The 20,366-nt window shown below is 40.5% G+C and overlaps 3 protein-coding genes across 5 annotated transcripts; 1 reads left to right on the top strand and 2 right to left on the bottom strand.

Annotated features, from left to right (window-relative positions):
- Positions 1-8,154: 8,154 nt before the first annotated feature.
- On the bottom strand, positions 8,155-10,566 carry LOC130733979 (protein FAR-RED ELONGATED HYPOCOTYL 3-like). The gene is made up of 4 exons (XM_057586268.1): positions 10,334-10,566; positions 9,928-10,070; positions 8,628-9,811; positions 8,155-8,524 (listed from the first exon to the last, which is right to left on the bottom strand). Exons 2-4 carry the CDS (start codon positions 10,066-10,068, stop codon positions 8,170-8,172), a joined length of 1,680 nt encoding a protein of 559 aa, XP_057442251.1. The 5' UTR covers positions 10,069-10,070; positions 10,334-10,566; the 3' UTR covers positions 8,155-8,169.
- Positions 10,567-10,730: 164 nt separating this feature from the next.
- LOC130733980 (internal alternative NAD(P)H-ubiquinone oxidoreductase A2, mitochondrial-like) lies at positions 10,731-16,006 on the top strand. 3 transcript variants are annotated; one of them, XM_057586270.1, is made up of 9 exons: positions 10,731-11,212; positions 12,621-12,834; positions 12,942-13,102; positions 13,335-13,400; positions 13,703-13,866; positions 14,491-14,605; positions 14,814-14,993; positions 15,083-15,246; positions 15,747-16,006. In XM_057586270.1, the coding sequence occupies exons 1-8, from the start codon at positions 10,763-10,765 to the stop codon at positions 15,233-15,235; spliced, it is 1,503 nt and encodes a 500-aa protein (XP_057442253.1). In that variant the 5' UTR covers positions 10,731-10,762; the 3' UTR covers positions 15,236-15,246; positions 15,747-16,006. The 3 variants fall into 3 exon arrangements, with proteins under 3 accessions (XP_057442253.1, XP_057442255.1, XP_057442252.1); XM_057586272.1 differs by having other exon boundaries at positions 15,815-16,006; XM_057586269.1 differs by having other exon boundaries at positions 10,732-11,212; positions 15,648-16,006.
- Positions 16,007-16,521: 515 nt separating this feature from the next.
- LOC130733981 (selT-like protein) lies at positions 16,522-19,125 on the bottom strand. The gene is made up of 4 exons (XM_057586273.1): positions 18,838-19,125; positions 18,666-18,742; positions 17,702-18,020; positions 16,522-16,958 (listed from the first exon to the last, which is right to left on the bottom strand). The coding sequence occupies exons 1-4, from the start codon at positions 19,000-19,002 to the stop codon at positions 16,842-16,844; spliced, it is 678 nt and encodes a 225-aa protein (XP_057442256.1). The 5' UTR covers positions 19,003-19,125; the 3' UTR covers positions 16,522-16,841.
- Between the last annotated feature and the right edge of the window lie 1,241 nt (positions 19,126-20,366).

A 20,366-nucleotide genomic window follows, 5' to 3' on the forward strand; every position in this document is an offset into this window, starting at 1 on the left:
GTGGCGTCACTTTAGTAACCAAAAGAAAATACTTTAAGCGGAAAAACGTGAATTATTTTTTTTTTCGACAATATAGCTAAAGACAGAAAGTAATAAAACTCCCCAACAAAAGATAAAAGGAACTACTATACAACTATATATACATGCCTCGCTAAACACTACCACGTCACGAGTAACCTCCAGTGACGGGTGACAGAAAAAGAGTAACGCCCGAAGGAAATATGTACAGTCCAAGATAAAGATACTGTGTCCGCAACACTAAACTACAAAATCTGAGAGCAAGTTGGCCCAGCGGCCTAAGAAAAGACCCCCTAAATCCAACCAGCTCTCTGTGATCTCCATAGGAAACCACACAAAAGCTACCGGTAGGAAAACTACCCTGTCCCCAAAAACGGAAACATGACGGTCAGAGCATCGACACTACTCCTACACTATCCCTACCCGAGGAGCCCACACTAGCACTCGATCCTACACGCTAGCGCGGTCGTCATCCGAATCTGCATCCAGGACGACTAGGTCGACGTACTCAACACTGCCCTCTCTGTCCACCCTAATGCGCTCCTGCACTGGACTCTCGGGCTCGGGGCCCGGAACGAGATCCGCGACGACAGCAGCAGCAGTAGACGGACTAGACTCCGTCGAAGCCCCACCTACTGGCACCTCCTCAGAGGGGTCCTCATCATCTGAAGGGGATGGTGGCGGTGGAGGTACTCCCAAGCCGGGTCCACAGTGTACTCCTGGAGGCAGGTTGAAGCTCACTATGTGCCTCCTCATCACTCCCTCCGTCAAGCGTCCAAATCGGTCGACACGGTCCTCCATGATCCGACCGGTGTAGGTCGCACGGTGGCCCTCGGGATCGACCACCCATGCACCTGGGTCGTCTTGATCAAGCATCTCGTACCTGGTCCCCCCCGACGGGCTGACCATGGTAAACCAATCCCCCATACTCATCTGACAAATGGCGTAGTCCGCCCAAACACACACAGCAGACGCGAGGGTCAACTCCAAAGAATTATATAATTAATAAAACCAGATATAATTATAGGATAATAAATACTCGCCTCTCAGGCTTATAAGTTTTGGGATAGCTTCCTAGGGTTGCATGCATCACAATGAATATAAAGAGCCATAAAAACAAGTAGCATGCCTCAAAAATAGGATAAACAGTTACCAATCACACTCAGCAACTAAGTCAGCATGTATGTTGCATGAAATGCAATGCTGGGTAACAAAATGCATTCCGGAAGAAGGATGGACATCAACGAGGCGGCCCTAACACCAGCCACGGTGGGTACCTTCCTGCTCGCGTGTCTCTTACACCACACAAAAGTAGTCAGATCAGCAGTGAACCCGTAGGTCTGCCATTCCGTCTGCTACTGAGGACCACCGTAGTGTCCTAAATATGGAAATCCGGGTCTTATGACCATTTTGGAATCCACCGAGGTCCGGTATCACGCCGTGTATTAACCTCAAAATGAGTGCATGAATGCAAGTGATTAGCCAAACAACGTCTCCGACCTCACCCGACACGTCGCCACGTGTTCTAGATAACTTAAAGTCTCTGAAAGAATACCCTAAGGTAAATGTCGATTCTGCGACAAAATACAATTAATCATAAACAAAAGAGTGCAACCACTCACGACAACTCTTCGAGTCATCAATGCTCTCACGAAGTCTCTCGCTTCTGTGGAGTCTCACACATTCACAAAGTCTCACGCTTCAGTGAAGTTTTATGCTTTCACAAGGTCTCACGCCTCAGTGAATTTACACACTTGCACGAAGTCTCACGCTTCAATGAAGTTTCATGCTGTTCACGAGGTCTCACGCCTCAGTGAAGATCCATGCTTTCCACAAGGTCTCACGCCTCAGTGGAGTATCACGCATTCACAAGGTCTCACACCTCCGTGAAGCTTCTCGGCTCATCCCTTGGATGGCTAAACAAACTGCTCCCAGAGCGAATGAGTATCAACATACCCAGAACTCGAAATCTTCTCAACACTTGGATCCGACGACACTTCTCGTTTTCCAAAACTAAACTTCAATCCAAAGCTTGCATCCGAGATTGTTATCCTTACTTAAAGGTTTAGAGGTTGTTTAATATCTTATGAATTTTCTTTATAAAAATAGCTCTTTTTAGTCTTATCGTATTCCCTATGAGTTTCAAAGTTCCCATAAACCCAAGTAATTCCCTGAGAAGGTCTCGATCCATTGGAGCATGACAAGGTCCGAACTCCGTTCGTCCTTTTAAAACTCTCTCAAAATCTCATAAAAATTCGGCATGACCTGCCCGTAAACCTCACTTTTCAGAATCTCAGGTACAAGTGGAATAGCATAAATAAAACAGCTCAGTCAAAAGCATAAACAGCATATTCCAACACATCCTAAGTTAACCATGTAGCACATAGCATGTGAATCATTTAGCACACAATATCATGGCCTCAAGTACTCAACAAGGTCGGCCGAAGCCTCAGAGAACAATTCAGACATTTAGCAATTAAGTGCATAACACATAGATCAAGTCGAACTTGTCGACACCTAAAGCATTATCTAGTAATTCAGAGAGTAGCCCTCACCGGTGGGTCTTCCAGCTTCTTCCTCAAGATGTTCTCCAAACTCTTCTCCTTGATTTCTGGGAATCTCCTCAAACGAACCTTAAGCAAAAATCACAGAAATCAACACCAAGAGTCAGAAACTCAGCAATCAAAGAGTCCTAGGGTTACACAGTACACTACTACCTCCTTGGTACGACAATCTAACGCGTTAAGACAAGTTTTCGAAAAATCGGATTCTCCTCCCCCCCTTGATATAGCTCTCGGCCACTTTCCTTAATTGGGAGGGTCGATTTTTCTTCGATCAAACTTGGTTCCTAGGTTAACATAAGCCGTAACTAAGACGGTTCTAGGCTCGGAAAAATTTTCGGATCGAAAACTGATATAGGGGCAGTTTGGTCATTATTTTTAGCTCAGAATTTCAAAATTGGATTTTTGAAAAACAAATTGGATGGGGACGTCCACAACGACGTTTATGACGACAAATCCTACTAGCACTAAGCCAAGTCGATAGATTAGAGCGTAAAGGTTGCGACTTTGCCGAAAAATGGGTATTTAGGGTAGAAATTGATCCCGGCGGCATTTCGTCGACATTTGACAAAATCTAATCCGCAGAACACGCTCAGGAGCATGCAGGGAAGAAGTTTAGACGCTGAAATCAGCTGATTTGAACAGTTTTTCAAAAACCTCAAAATTTTGAACTCAGAAAGTCGCAGGAGAAATGGACAGAAACGACGATTCGAAGGAGAGTATAGATTACCTACCTCGAGGTCTTCGATTAGTGACGATCGGTGAAGCAAACGGGCAAGAAACGACGAAGATCCGGATCTCTCTCTCTCTCTAGGAACTCGCGGTTTTGGGGGTGGGGAAAATGGGTTTTTTTCTCAAAAATCTAATTTTCAAGCTATTTATAGGTTTTGGAAAAAACGGAAAAATGATTTTTTTGCGATTCCGATTTTTCCTGCGCGTTCCTCTGCGCATTCTAAGATAGGTTCTGGCGACAGAATTCCAGAACTCAAAACAGGATTCTTGGAATTAAACCAAAAGATCCAAAATCGGCATAAGTCGGTGTAAGTCGGTTTATCCCGAAAAACTACTTTTTGCAGTGATCGTCGGATGAGAAAACTTCCTTCTGAAGAAAGATTAGGAATGATGAGAGAAGTAGGAGAACGCGGGTGGAATCTTCATTTGAGTTTCCGGATAGAAAAAGTCTTCATCGTCTGTCGATCTTAGGTTTTTCGAACTATCAGGGATTCCGTTTCGGCAAACTTCCGAGAATTGGAATTTGACGTTCGTACTTTCCAGGATTTCGCATCGAAATGGTTGTTTAAGGACGGAAAAGAGAAGTTCTAACATTTCTCTGAGGATTTTTGGAATTAGTTTCCATCGTGTCCTAAAGCGTAAATTAACTATTCACTAATACCTTCGACCTAGGATTAAGCGTATGTTAGTTGTGCTATAACTCTTTCGGTTTTTCGATACATTCTTGGACTTTTCCTGAACCTCTTTCCTTCCCAAATTTATCTTAATCAAATAACTCTTTTATTTTATTCACTTATCCAAAGCGTTAAAACTTGGGCCTTACATTACTACCCTCCAAAAAGAAAGTTTCGACCTCGAAACTTAAGGGTCAGTAAAAAGTTCTGGATACTGTTCCTTGATCTTTTCCTTCAGCTCCCACGTTGCATCGCCGGTGTCCTTGTTCCAAATAACCTTCACTAACTCGATCTCTTTACCCCTCAACTGCTTTACCCTTGTGTCACCAATGCTGATCGGCGGTGTCTCGAAAGACAAGTTATCCTTCAACTCAATGTCATCCAGCTCGATGACGTGCGTCGGATCAGCAATATACTTCCGCAGTTGTGACACATGGAATACATCGTGAACGTTTGATAGAAATGGCGGTAGTGCGATCTGGTAAGCTACCGGTCCTACACGACGAGTAATCTGATAAGGTCCAATGAACTTTGGCGTCAGCTTTCTTGACTTGATTGCTCGACCAACTCCTGTAGTCTGGGTAACTCGCAGGAACACATGATCTCCTTCTTCGAATTCCAGGGTTCTGCGCCTTTGATCTGCATAGCTCTTCTGTCTACTCTGAGAAGCCTTCATCTTCTCCCTGATCTGTTTAATCTTCTCAGTTGTCTGTTGTAGAAGTTCCGGTCCTACTAACAAATTCTCTCCATCTTGATACCAACATAAAGGTGTTCTACACTTGCGGCCATACAATGCCTCATACGGTGCCATACCTATGGTCGTATGAAAACTGTTGTTATATGTGAATTCAATCAGTGGCAATAGGGTGTCCCAACTGACCTTATTGTCTAACACGCAAGCTCGTAGCAAATCCTCCAATGATTGGATAGTTCTCTCAGTTTGCCCATCAGTCTGGGGATGATAAGCAGAACTTAATCTCAGCCTCGTTCCCAAAGCCTCATGAAGAGCTCCCCACAGATGTGAAGTAAACTTCGGGTCTCTATCGGAAACGATACTTGTTGGCACTCCATGAAGTCGCACAATCTCAGCTATGTAAATCTCTGATAGCTTATCCACGTTGTACGTAGTTCTCACAGGTATGAAATGAGCCGACTTAGTCAGTCGATCCACGATTACCCAAATCGAGTCATATCCTCTTTGAGTTCTTGGTAATGCCACGACAAAATCCATCGATATGCTATCCCATTTCCATTGAGGTACATCCAAGCTTTGTAGCATACCCGCAGATTTCTGATGTTCCACCTTCGCCTTTTGACAGGTTAAACATGCAGCTACATATTCTGCCACTTGTCTTTTCATTCCTGGCCACCAAAAATTCACCTTCAAGTCCTGGTGCATCTTTTTCATTCCAGGGTGAATGCTCAGCTTACTTTTGTGACCTTCGTCCAGTATCAACCTCCTTAAGTCAGGGTTGTTGGGTACGCAAACTCTACCCTTACACCGTAGGATATTGTCACTTCCTACCTTGAATTCCGGGTCCTTACCCTGAATTACCAAATTCCTTTTTCCGAGTAAAAATTCATCTTGTAACTGTTGGTCTCGGATTTCTTCCATCAATCCATTGGTAATCCTGATCATCCCGAACCTCAGTTCTCCCTCGGATACTCTTACGTCCAAACTCAAATCTCGGAATTGTTCCAGCAGTTGTAGCTCCTTCACCATCATTGACGAGATATGCATTTTCCTGCTCAATGCATCAGCAACAACATTAGCTTTTCCAGGATGGTATTGTAAGGTAAAATCGTAATCCTTGAGAAACTCCATCCAACGTCGTTGTCTCATGTTCAACTCCTTCTGGTCAAACAAGTACTTCAAGCTCTTGTGATCGCTAAATATGGTGAAATTGCATCCATATAAGTGATGTCTCCAGATCTTCAACGAAAACACAATGGCAGCAAGTTCTAAGTCATGAGTCGGATAGTTCTTCTCATGAGTCTTCAGTTGTCGTGAAGCATAAGCTACCACCTTCCGATGCTGCATCAGCACACATCCCAACCCTTGATGCGAAGCATCACAGTACACTTCATACGGTTCCTCTGGTTGCGGTAAGACGAGCACAGGTGACGTCGTCAAACGTTCCTTCATTGTCTGAAAGCTAGTTTCGTACGCTTCGGTCCATGCAAAAGGTTGATCCTTTCTCGTAAGTTGAGTCAAGGGTCCAACGATCTTGGCGAAATTCTCAATGAAGCGACGATAGTACCCCGCCAAACCGACAAAACTCCTGATCTCAGTCACGGTCTTTGGCCGTTCCCATGACAACACCGTCTCTACCTTTGCTGGATCCACAGCTATACCTTCTTTAGAGATCACATGGCCCAAGAATTTTACCTCTTCGAGCCAAAATTCACACTTAGAAGGGTTGGCGTACAACTTTGTCTCTCTCAACACTTGTAAAACCTGACGCAAGTGCCCTTCATGATCTTCAGCGTTCTTTGAGTAGATCAGAATGTCGTCGATAAACACCACGACGAATCGATCCAAGAACGGATGGAATGTCCTGTTCATGTAATCCATGAAGATAGCAGGTGCGTTTGTCACCCCAAATGGCATCACTAGATACTCATAGTGTCCATAACGAGTCCGGAATGCCGTCTTCTGGATATCCTCAGTCTTTACTCTGATCTGATGGTAACCCGACTTCAGGTCTATCTTTGAGAATATCGCAGCTCCTCGTAGTTGATCCATCAAATCATCAATTCTGGGTAGCGGATACCTATTCTTGACGGTTACTTTGTTCAGTTGTCGATAGTCGACACAAAGTCTAGATTTCCCATCCTTCTTTTTCACCAATAAGACGGGTGCTCCCCAAGGTGAAACGCTTGGTCGGATGAATCCCTTCGACAGGAGATCCTCAAGTTGAGACTTCAACTCCACCAATTCCGCAGGTGCCATCCGATATGGTGCAATCGAAATCGGTCCTGTTCCCGGTACGATGTCAATAGCAAACTCAATGTCGCGTACAGGCGGCAAGCCAGGTACATCGCTAGGAAAAACATCCGCGAAGTCCCTCACAACTGGAATATTACTCACTTCCGAATTTCCTTTACTCTCCAAGCTCAACAAAACTGAATACTCTTGAGATCCTTCATTCAGAGAGACATTAATATGATTGGCGGATAGATACTCGGAAAGGTCCGAGTCAGGAAATACCACTCTCTTTCGGCTACAGTCCAGAAGACAATGGTAGTGGGACAACCAGTCCATCCCTAGGATAACATCTAGGTTCTTAAGAGTTAGGCACACTAGGTTAGCATGGTAAACTTTATCCCTATAGGTTACTGGGCAATACATGCATGCAGTGTCGGCAAGCAGAGTTTTGGCAGGTGTGGTAACTATAAGATCGAAACTCAAAGCAGTAACGGGAAGTTTTAATCTAGTAGCACATTCCCTAGAGATAAAAGAGTGCGTTGCTCCGGAATCAAAAAGTACAGTTAGGAGATTACCGTCAATCTCGCAATCTCCCCTGATCAGACCATCAACCCCTTCAGCTTCTTCACCATCCATGGTGTAGACTCTTGCCTTGGCAGCAGGACGCTTCCCACGAGCAGTGTTAACAGCTGGTTCTGTCTTGGGTGCTCTGCATTGAGCAGCAGTATGCCCCAACTTGTTACAGTTAAAGCATTTGGGCCTCATGTCAGTACAAGCATTGGCATAGTGCCCAGGCTGCCCACATCTGTAACAGGTCATCTCCCTGTTCACAGTCTGACCTCCAGAACCTCCAGCAGTACCCACCATGGGCCTATAAGATCCTGAAGCAATTCCTCTACCTGCAGGACGTTGATACGGCCTCCTACTCTGAAATCTCCCTCTGCCTTGAAAATTTTGAGAGCCCGACCTCATCGGCCCTCCTGTTCCAACACGGTTCAGTCTCCTGTTCTTCATTATCTCCACCTCAGTGGCTTTCTCAACCAAAGTCTGAAAACGAGTGATTCCCAACGGTTTCACCGAGTCTTCAATATCGGGCCTCAGCCCATTCACAAAGCGCTTGCACATGTCCTACCGCCAAAAATGAGGGTAGCGACCTACCGCAAAATGGTGGCGGCCTTACGTTGAGAGTGACGAGCAAGTCAAACTAATTTCTTATAAGGCTAAAGCAAGATGCAAGTTCACAAAAGTGTCACTTTCAATAACAAATAGAATTAATTGACAAGAGAGTGGTTGACCGGTGACCTGCAAGTTCACAACCGCAAGGTAGTCCATGAGTCTCTCTCAACAAGCAATCGCATCCGCCGTAGGACTTCATTCTTATATGTTCATCGTCGATGAGCTGCAGGCATTTGTTTGACACAAATCCTCTAATATTTGTGTAAAATGGGAACATGAAAATGTGATCAATTCTGTGAATACTGCGCTCAAACGATGCTAATATTTCAGTATGTCGATTACATGTCAAACTATGCGACGCATCCCAAGAAGTGGCTAGGTCACCCTTGCAATCCCGCAACATCTTCTTCAAACTGGCATGTGCACCCTCAGCCCTGCAAACAACAAACAGATATCTTATTAACTCTCCAATGTAAACAATCTATCAAATGAAAAACATATAACAAGGCATAAATTAAGCTCATATAATTTTTGTACCTGTTACTTGTTGTTGTTCCAAAGTGCATCACATGATTTGTCCATGCCTTGGCAAATTTTTCCTTGTGGACCAACCATGTAGTAGAACAATAGGAGGTAAAGTTGCTGTATTTGTCCTTGCACATATTAAACAATTGCATCCATTGAACTTCAAATTCTTCAACTGTTGCAGCATCCACCACCTCTCCCCACTTCCCCATAACCAATTCAGCAAAATCATCTGTACCAACATAGAGTTTGCACTTTGCCAAAACACACTTGTTGATGTGCCACAAGCATAATAAATGGCTGGTGTTGGGAAGGCTTTGCTTAGCAGCACTCAATAAGGCAAGATCCCTGTCAGTAACAATCACCTTAGGCAACATGGCTTGATCAGCTAATAGAGACTTCATACACTCCAGTGCCCAAACGTAGTCATCTGTGCCCTCATTAACAATGTAGCAAAAGGCTATGGAGTATGTCTTATATGTGGAAGTCAGTCCAACAATCTCAAGCAATGGAATTTTATATTTGTTTGTCTTGTATGTGCAATCCATAATCACTACATATGGAAATGTGTTGAACAGTTTGATAGCATTTGGATGAGCCCAAAATACATCCCTAATGACTTCCGATCCAGGCTCATGTCTTTCAAAGTGGACGTACTTGTCACCGTCCAACTTCTTCAACAAGTGTTGCATTTCTGTCAATGACCCGCGGAGGGATTTTCTTAACCTCTTGCAAGCACCATAAATCTGAGATATGGTAGTCAAGTTTAAAGGATTGTTTTCCTTCAAAGTCAACAGCATCTTTCTCGGTGGAACCCAACTCTTTGACATTTTTTCCACTTGCTCCTTCTCTTCGGAATTTAGACGACCAACAAAATTGTGGCCAAGTAGTGACCTAGCTGGTTCATGGTTGTGTGTACCTTCCATCACCTTTAGCCGCCAATCTCTATCTATGCCATTTTTCATAGGTCGTCCTTTTAGTCTAAAAGGACATTCTGTCTTTTGTGTTCTCGTTCCTTCAACAAGGTCAGGGTCTCTGTAGGGAACATACTTACCATGCTTCTCGCACCCCAACATGACATAAGCTTTTCTGCTTCCATTCCCACCGCTATCTGACTTTGTGATCAACACAACATATCCATTTTCAATCGCAATTCCATGAACCCAATTGATAAGATCATCACGGGTAGGGAAAATCTGTTCAATGATGCATACCCAACACACAAACAAGGCATAAACAAGGGTGATCAAGACATAATAAGAATTGATATATTACACTTTCAAAACAATGCAAAAATCTGTTCAAAGAATACCTGATCAGTTGTAAATAAATGCGAGACATCTATACTTATACACGGGGGTACAAATGCTGGTGGTGGCACCTCTTCAGGTTGAGCATTGTTCAATCCAACTTCAATCAATTGGGATTCATGAAATAAAAATGATTCTGTCATCCCTGGAAGAGAATACGGAACTTTATTATCCATATTGAATACGGAACTTTATAATTCGTATTGAATACGGAAATTTATAATTCGTATTGAATACGGTATATTAATTTTCGTATAGACTCCGAAACTTTATATTCCGTAGTTTAACACATCTCAGAATTCAGAAAATCATCATTCTAACTACTTAATCTACTTAATCTAACTACTTAATCTAACAACTTCAACTACTTAAACTAACAACATACAACAAACAACTAACAACACTTACCTCAAATGCTATCTTTTTGCATCCAATGGTGGAGAGCTTGCCAATGAAGGAGTTGGTGGTGGTGGTAGGAAGAATGGAAGTGAGGATGAAAGTGAGGTAGGAGAGGGTGAGAGAGAGGGTGGTCTGGAGGCATTGAGGGGGTTAAGGGGGCTGGTGAGGGGTTGGTGACGGAGGAGTAATGGTGGAGGGGTTGGTGGAGGGAGGAGTAATGGTGGAAAAGGTGATGACTGTCAGAGTTATAATACGGAATTTTAACTTTCGTATTCTATTTTATAAAATACGGAAGTTTAAGTTCCGTAGGGCATTTATGGGTTAAAAAAAAAGAGGTGGGGCGCGGAGCCCCATAGGGGGGCCCCAAACCCAACTCCCCACAAACCCCTTTCACCTCGTACCCTGTTCCACACACACACACACACACACACACACACAATGTTCTGGTTCAGAAACCTCTCCAAATTTTCCACCACAACCACACTTCCCCGATCCAAAACCACGCTCCTCTCGCCACGTTTCACTTTTCTGATCTCTCGCTTCACCACGGCGACGGAGACCCCAGTTTCCGGTTCAACCGGGTTGGCTCCCCATGCCGGTTTGGCGCCCACGAAGCCGCACGAGAAGCCGCGTGTGGTGGTGCTGGGGACCGGTTGGGCCGGGTGCAGGCTCATGAAGGGGTTGGACACTGCAATCTACGACATCGTTTGCGTCTCCCCTCGGAATCACATGGTGTTCACGCCTCTCTTGGCTTCCACTTGTGTTGGAACTCTTGAGTTTAGATCGGTTGCTGAACCCATTGCCAGGATCCAACCTGCTATTTCCAGGGAGCCTGGTTCTTATTTCTTCCTTGCTAATTGTACTGGTGTTGATGTTGATAAGCATGAGGTATGTATGTTGATTTTGAAATTTGGAAAGCATAATCAGTTTTGTAGAATCTGGGTTAAAATCAATTCTAACTAGTTGAAATTATGTTTGGATGTACTAGTAAAGCAGAATTAGTTTTAGTTGTCACATCAAACAGTAGCTTCTGCGTTAAGCATAATCAATTCTGTGATTTTACTAGTGAATTTTATCATGCAAAACCTGCTTTTTTTTCATTAAGGTATCTAAATATAAGTCTCATCATTTTACCACATGTTTACAATAGGCAGTTTTAGTAGAATTGATTCTGCTAACGCTGATACGAATAGACATTCAATTTTATGTTGTTTTTTTAGCTGAGGGGCCACATACTTCTGTGTTGGAACTTGAAATGTTCATATATTTTAGTTATTGGGGGGGGGGGGGGGGGTTGAAGTATCCCATTGGCCAGGTTTGGAATATCTCACAGAATTAAATTGTAACTTGTAACTATAAGAGTTTCTGGTTGGGGGATGGAAAATTAGGTGTCAGGGCATAAATATGTAATGATGTTTTGTTTGATAGACTTTTTTTGGTTTTGGAGTGGTAGATTTTATAATTTTATTTTAGATTAGTGTCTTTTCTTAATAAGAAGGATAGGTGGAAGTGATTGAATCAAGTGTCATGATAAATTGAGCATTGTGTGGTCACTTGATGATGGAAATGTATGGCAAACATGAATTGTGTGATTTTTGCCTCCAGCATGCTTTTCTGCAACTTTTATAAGAAGGAATGTATTGAAGAAGAAGACTAGTCAAGAGAATGAAGAGAGAGAAGGGATTCGAAATATTTGATGAATTGTAGTGTATTGTATTATCTGATTCAGAATATTAGGAAGCTTAATTTGCACTCAAGCTAAATCCCATGACATATAACAGATTCAGTTATATGTTGTTTTAAAACTAGATAACAGATTTAACAACCAACAGTCTTAGAGAAATAATCCAGTACGACAGATTCTAGCAGAATGTATTCAAGGATTTAACAATACCATGAGATATCTGATTATATGACCAGTAGAGCATGCTAGCATTTTCAAAGAAGGAAAATCATTGCAATTTTTTAGGAAAGAATCTTAGGATCTATTGAAACTAAAAGGGATTTATTCAGAGTTTGAAACCAGTGTAAGGTACCAAACTGTAAATGGTTTCATTGAACTGTTTGATCCTCTTGGTCTACCCTACCTAGGGAGATAGAGCTCGTTAATTGCTTTATTGGAACTCAAACTTTAAAATAAATGCCTGGCAACGGAAGCCCCAATCAAAACTCAATTACATATCTATTTCTACTCTTTCTCCTCTCCTCCAAACAAATATGTATGATACTAGTATTAGTTGAACCGTAGTTACTCACAATGATGCTTAATATGCGAGAATCTGACATGGTTTTAAAGGTGCAATGTGAGACTGTGACTGAAGGAACACAGGCTCTAGATCCTTGGAAGTTCTCAATCGCCTACGATAAGTTAGTAATTGCATTAGGAGCACAACCTACAACTTTTGGAATTCATGGAGTCCTTGAACATGCAATTTTTCTTCGAGAAGTTTACCATGCACAGGAAATTCGTCGGAAATTGCTTCTGAACTTGATGATGTCCGATGTTCCAGGTTTGCAACATTTTGCTATATTAGCTTAATATGAAGTCATTTTGGAAAAGAGTGTTAGACTTTAGACTATACAATACCTTTGTAATTTGTATTTGATTTGGATGCAGGGATTGGGGAAGAGGAAAAGAAAAGGTTGTTACACTGTGTGGTTGTGGGAGGTGGTCCTACCGGAGTTGAATTCAGTGGTGAACTGAGTGATTTTATCATGAGAGATGTCCGTCAGAGATATTCTCATGTGAAGGACTATATCCATGTTACTTTAATTGAGGTATACTTGGTCGGACTATATACGTGATACAACTAATAGACTGTACATTTGTTATGCCTTGTTGCTCCTGCCATTGTATATCTTCAATGTCATCACATTTTGCTAAATTGTTTGAAACACCTTAGAGTGCATGTAAGCCAATTTTATCGTAAGAAATTATCCATTTTTTCCATGCCAAAAGTTTCTTTCGAGTTGATTTGTGTTGCTAACCAATTTATGTGTGCCTTTTTAGGCCAATGAGATATTGTCTTCCTTTGATGTTCGACTAAGGCGCTATGCCACCAAGCAGTTGACAAAGGTAAGCCTTATGTTGAAAGAATTTCTTTAGTGTTTGTTCATCACGTTCCTGTTGTTGATTTTTAACTTCTGAATATCATGTGAGAAAGCTAAACTCTTCTCTCCATCTAAAGAAAATTGGTCTATGTAATAACCAAAATACCAAATATAATCAAGGTTCACTGTTTCTGGCTGAGTAATTTGGAATCTTTTCAAACAATAGATAGAAATCTTCATCATAGTGCGAAAAGTATGCTAAAAACTGATTGAGCTGTTAAAACTTTTCAATACTAGTATTTCTTCTCATGTTGAGTTTTCTATCAGTCAGGAGTCCGACTTGTTCGTGGCATTGTGAAAGATGTTGATGATCAGAAAATTATCCTTAATGATGGTACGGAGGTTCCATATGGATTGTTGGTATGGTCTACTGGAGTTGGTCCATCTTCTGTTGTCAGCTCTTGGGATCTCCCTAAATCTCCCGGTGGAAGGTTATTTGTTTTCTTTTCATTGACAACCAATGCAAATTTACAAATTAGCTGATTTCGGTATAAATATAGCATTTTGATGTGTCATTTAATGAAAGCAGGATCAAATTTGTCCAAGGATACTATGTTTTCACATTATATGCATGTATTTTTGTATGAAATGAATGGCAAACCAACAAATAACTTCAGCATATGAATTTCTTTTAGTTTCATATTTGGATACAAAGTTTGTCTCATCCATGTCATGCTCATAAAATTTCACATAAGTCCAAGATCTTTTTTCTCCGTGACATGTAGTTTTCAAACGTAAAAGTATCACTAATTTGTTTATGCACTCGTTTGTATTTAAATCTTCCGAAATTTGGAATGGAAGTCAATATCTGAAAAGGATTTATTTTCTGTATAAAGTTATTTGGGGGTGTAAGCATTTCAAGGCTGATATCGGTGCCAGTTGACCTCTATATCCATATCTATATGTAGTTACGTTTTACTTTCCTACTCACTTGTGCACCACATCCACAAGTTTCTCTTAGCTGTATCAGATTTCCTTGTATCTGATATACCTTTGGTGTGCCCTGTCTTTCTCCCTCATGTTTCTTTCTAGTTCTGAAAGTTTTCTTTTCACAGGATTGGCATTGATGAGTGGCTTCGTGTTCCCTCAGTACAAGATGTCTACGCAATTGGTGACTGCAGTGGATTTGTTGAAAGCACTGGAAAACCAATACTTCCGGCTTTAGCCCAAGTAAGTTACATTAGGTTCATTAGTTTCTCCTGCACACTCTATTTCTTAAGTTCCTGAAATTTGCAGTTTTGTTGTTACTTAACACTAAGGTCTGGGTCTCTGATACATATCATTTGTTGCGGTTCATGGTTGAAGTGGTGTTGCATGTTTCTTCTTTGCCTGAAAGTTTGTTCTATCACTATAATGCTTTTTGATTTGAATCCAACAGGTAGCGGAGAGGCAAGGTAAATATTTAGCAAGCTTATTAAACAAAGTAGGAAAAGCGAACGGAGGCCGTGCAAACAGTGCAATAGACATAGAGTTGGGGGATCCTTTTGTTTACAAGCACCTTGGAAGCATGGCAACTGTTGGCAGTTACAAAGCTCTAGTTGACCTCAGAGAGAGCAAGGTGATTTTTTTGTCTTTCCTGAGCTCTTTTTGCTGGTGCTTTTAAAACTTGTTTATAGTTTTGATTCACTCAGTCTTTATCTCCCACAGGAGGGAAAAGGGGTAGCTCTGGCAGGTTTTGTCAGTTGGTTTATTTGGCGCTCAGCGTATCTAACTCGTGTCATCAGCTGGAGGAACAGATTCTATGTAGCTATCAACTGGGCTACAACTTTTGTGTTTGGCCGTGATATAAGCAGGATATGAAATCTTTTGAGGTAAATACTTTCAGCATGATTCCGCAAAAGCTAAGGACTTGTTTGATTCCCTTCGTGTTTTCTGAATTTCAAAACTATTTTTCAGAAACAATTTGTAAAACCTGTTTTTTCAGAAGAAAAGAAAAAATTGTTTGAGCGATATGTTTTTCTAAGTTGAAAAACATGTTACTTGAAAACTAAAAACAGAAACAGAAAACATCTCACTTTAGGACTTCAGTTTTAGAAATTGAAAATAAGACCTTATTTTTAAGAAAAGTTTAGAATTGTTCACAACAAACGAATTTTTTTTTCCTGTTTTTAAAAATTGAAACAGTTTTACAAAACGGTAATCAAACAGACCCTAACCCTATTGAGTTTTATGTAATTTATGTAATTCTACTAATGCTTAGAAATGTTGATAGGGCTTTCATAATTCATATGATACTTTGCTTCATTGATTGCATTGATCATTGTGGAGAACATATTTCAAAAGCCAGTAATTCTCAAGAGACGAATTTCAGTTTGCTGAAACAGCAAGGGAGTGTACTTGTTCATGATATTTGCTACATGTTCAATTTGGTCAAAACAGTGGAAATTAAAGGAGGCTCGAGATTTGGCTTGAAGAGGAAAGCAATAAAAGAATCTTTTGTGTATACACGTCATATTTCAATTTCAATTTTCATGTTTATGTAACCTGTTCAATTGTACTATCACAAAAAATAATATATTCTGTAAACAGATTCTTTGGGTGGAAAAGTTTGTAGTTCATTCTTGCATCAAATACGAGTCCCTCCCATCTCAAGAGCAGGTGCAGTTGATTAGTGAAAATCAAAAATCAATTTTACACCAACAAATAACTTTATAAAATGAACGTTTACCAAATCACATTTGGTACGAAATCATTACTAGGGTAAAGTTAAAATCAATTTTACACCAACATATATTGAATGAAAGGAAGATTGTTAACGTGCAAACCACATTCATGAAACCTTGAGATGTTATTCCAACTTATTCATATTATCATCACTCAAAATTCTATTTTTTTTTCATTGTTTCATTTGTTTGCATCTTGAATCTTTATAAACATGTTTAAAACCATTGGAATTTTTTCTTTTTTTTAAAGTTATCTTGATAGTTTTATCTACATAGAGCTCATTTGGATACAGACTTGTTGAAGATTATCTACTAGAAAATGCACCAAATAAACTCCAATAATAAGTGTTTTTTGGTTTGCATCCCAACGGGAGATATTCGTATAGCATATAGTTTAGAAGTTTTACTTTAGACACAATGGTGTGGCCTAAACTGGCTTTCCTCTCATTCAATTTTTTTCGTAGTAGTTAATTGAGCAGATAACCAGATATAAGAATGTAAAAAAAACAGTCGAATGATAGTGTAAAAGCTATGTGTATGATAAGCTTAAATTGAGTTTGCCTTCAGCAGCTACTAGGCTCTTTCAACACAGAAAGTTCACTTTCCAATATTGGCACATGGAAACCTTGCGACATTAGATTCTTATGATATCTGTATACCGTCCTCTACTTCAAAATGCGATGGCAGATCCATTCATCATTTATGATCGTTCAAACTGGATGTCCCCATGAAAGGCAAATGAGCTAAAGATTCAATTCTGACGCGCTATGGACAAGTCTAGATGTCTCCATCTTTTTGCTGATCAGATCCTTCAACTCTATCTCTCCAGGAAACCTTGCCTCCTTCAGTTTAGAGAACACCTTCAAGGGCAGAAAAGTTTAAATGGGTCAATAGAAACTTAAGAAACTTAAGAATTGACATATGTTGCAAAACCAAACACACAACAAGTACAAGGTTGAATGCAAGGTGAGAAACAACTCTCTCATAACCACTCAGAAAACGTATGGTGATATAATTGTAATATCAAATCAGATGTTCCAAATTATGACGGTTTATATAACAAAAAAATTGTTTCTCGTTTATCTGAAATGGAGGTGAGACCCCAATTCTCCAGAGTCTGCCCATGATCTCATAATATCTTGCTGCTGAACAGCTATAAAGCTAGGCCTAACTCTACCTTAAAAGCTAGCTTATGCTTGTTTCTCATTTACTACCTAATTATTCAGGTTAGGCCTAACTCTACCTCAAAAGCTAGTTTAGTAGTGAGGATTACATTACCCTATATGAATACTTAATTTACTACTATATCTCTAGTCAATGTTAGACTCTCAACAGCTATAAAATAGATCCCCAAACAGAAAGAGTGATATGAAGGCAACTAGTATTGGCAAAAAACAATGATGGTAAAGTGTTAAAAATGTTGATTTTTTTTTTTGGAAAGATAATGCAACAAGCTAAGTCTAACCAATTATGATTGAGGGTATGTGCTTGCAGAAGAATCACAAAATTAGCATTCATTGGAGAGAAAGATCACAGGCTCAACTTGCCAAGAAATGCTTCAAAAAAGATAAAAGAAAACAAAAAACAGAAGGAAGGCACTAACCAGTTCACCATTCAAGTAAACTTCAAATGCCCCAGAGCTTTGTAAGAACGACTGCAGTGTATTCCCAAGAAGCCAAGTAGTGGCAATGGTTCCAAACTTGTTAGCACGCAAGTTGAAATACCAAGGAGGAGGTGCAACAAAACCCATCATTGGAAAAATCTGTTCCCCAGCTACTACAGTCCCTATAACACCAAGCTGAACAACAGGAACCACTTTGCTTAACAGACGCTTTGGAAGTGGCGCGGGATAATTTGCAAGAACAACCTCAGTTCCAGGAAAAGCAATCTCCAACATATTCTTCATTGTTACCGCTGTTCCCCTGCATACAACACAACCATCCATTTACACCAACTTCCCCATCCTAAACACAATAGGAAAAAACTCAGCTCAAGTTCTTTACACCCTTGCCACCAAGTTCTCATATCCAATAGTGATATGTGAAAATCTTTTCTAACATTAAATGGTCATCACTCATCACTAGGAATATGTTACTGAATTAAAAAAAAAAAAACTATTCACATATCTTTCCAACAGAAAACTATGCACAGCATTGCAAGCAATCAACCAACCACAAGAAATACAGAACAACAAGCAAAGCAATGATCTTGTCATCACTAGGAATATGTTGCTGAAATTTTAAAAAACGACTCACATATAGTAAGGATAAAAGAAACTTGATGCAACAAGCAAAGCAATGATCTTGTACAATACTTCAATTCCCAACCACTGACAATCCAAATCCCATAGCATATGATACACACAACCCAGATAAAAATTGCACTCTTGACACATAAATCAAAATTTTGTATATATAAAATTTTGGATGGTCAATTTCTCAAAATTTTGGATGGTCAATCTCTCAAATACCCACAAACTAAATGATCTTCCTCACTCTAAAAGTGATCAACATTCAAAAACATCATGCAACAACAACAATAGTAATAGGGAGATTAAGGGAAAGTACTTGTAGGAGCAAGAAGAACAGTAGTTGATGTTGACAGTGTTGCCAAGACCAACACCTCCAATATTGGTGGCGGTTTTCTGGGATGACACAAAGCGACCCATTAGATGTTTGTTAAGAATTAAGATAGTGATGTAATTGATGGATGAATTTAGTTTGATGAAATAGAAATTACCTCGGAGGGGAACTGAATTGTTGCAGGGTTAACCGCTGGTTGTTCGTGGTGGTGGCTGTGAGATGGTTTCGTCGGAGGTGGCGGCGGAGATGTGAAGAGAGACAGGAGGTCAGAACAGAAGAGGAAGAGAGGTAAACCGAGCAACAGAAGCTGAGTGCGATCCATGGCTGAATGAAGGAGCAACACTCAGAGGATGTTAATGCTACCAAGTTCCAAACCTTGTGTCAACAACCTTTGACAGTTTTCTCGTCCTAGGAAATTTGAGAATCTTTTGATAAATAGAATCTGAAGTCTTTTTTTTTTGGGTTTCAAATTATTATAGAGATTTGAGGAGGGATATACTCACTCCAGGAGTAAGTCACCCAAGTCACTCCAAATCTTTAACCGTTAATTATATTACAATCTAAAGACTCATATTCATCCCTAATTCCCTCACGTGATTTCAAAAAAACTAGCAAAGGGAGAAACGATAAAATTTTCTCATCGTTGCAGCGGTGCTCTCCTTTGCCGGCATGAGAGACTGACAGAGGAAGAGGTGAAAGGGTTCCCCACCGACACCGACACCGACGGTTGCAGCTACTCCTTTCCCCCACATAAGGGCTTCCCTGTCTCTCGTTGCTTCTGTGTTTTCAACGATTCCGATTATCCCTTTGAGGTCAATTTCTCTCATGGGTGTCATCAGAGCCAGATCTAATTGCTTCTGTTTGGTGAATTGGAAATAGAAAGGACTATGCAGACTTTCTCGCTGCCGGATCCATTTTAAGGGTTTCAATTCTTCACCCACTCAAGGCAATATGCTGAATTGTGTGTCTGGCTTTTTCCCTCACGGTTTTATCAGGTGCTGGTACAGATTCTGCAACATTGAATTGGGTGGGACACATTCCTTAAGGGTACCATTAAGAGCTTATATATTTGGAATCAAATTGGGAGAGTGGCTGTCATTTGGGCATCTGTTGGGAGGGTATCTTTCTTTCTATGTTTATTTCTCTGGTTGAGACCATTATCTTACTTGCAGGATAACATGTATCAAAACACTTCATTAGAGTTTAATACAACATTTTTCTTATCAAGTACTTGAATGCATTACTCTAGATTAACTGTGCAGCACTTTTTGGACTTGATTCCTCTCTGATGAGGAGTTCACTTTAAAGGGGAATAATGAGAAATTGTAGTTATTAGTACCAAAAAAATCATTGCAGGGCTGCTGTTTCAAAACTGATTAGTCTGGAAGCAGCTCTAATTCCATCATGCATTTCAGGAATTGGATGGTTTGTACTTTGTATCTCCACATATTAGTTACTGTTGAAGCTGAAATTTTACCCAAATTCCAGTCTGCATGATATTGATAAATCAAGTTATACACAAGTTATTCACACTCTCATTCTTGTGTTTTGAATGTGCAGGATAAAACACAGAAGCTGAGACCGACTTAGCTTAAAACACAGAAGCAAAGTTGCTGGATTTGCTGCTATCAATTACAAAATAAGTAAATCCCACTTGAAGAACCAGCAAGGAAAGAGTAGAACTTC

This window comes from Lotus japonicus, chromosome 1 (genome assembly GCF_012489685.1).
Source record: "Lotus japonicus ecotype B-129 chromosome 1, LjGifu_v1.2".
In the NCBI taxonomy this organism is placed as follows: Eukaryota; Viridiplantae; Streptophyta; class Magnoliopsida; order Fabales; family Fabaceae; genus Lotus; species Lotus japonicus.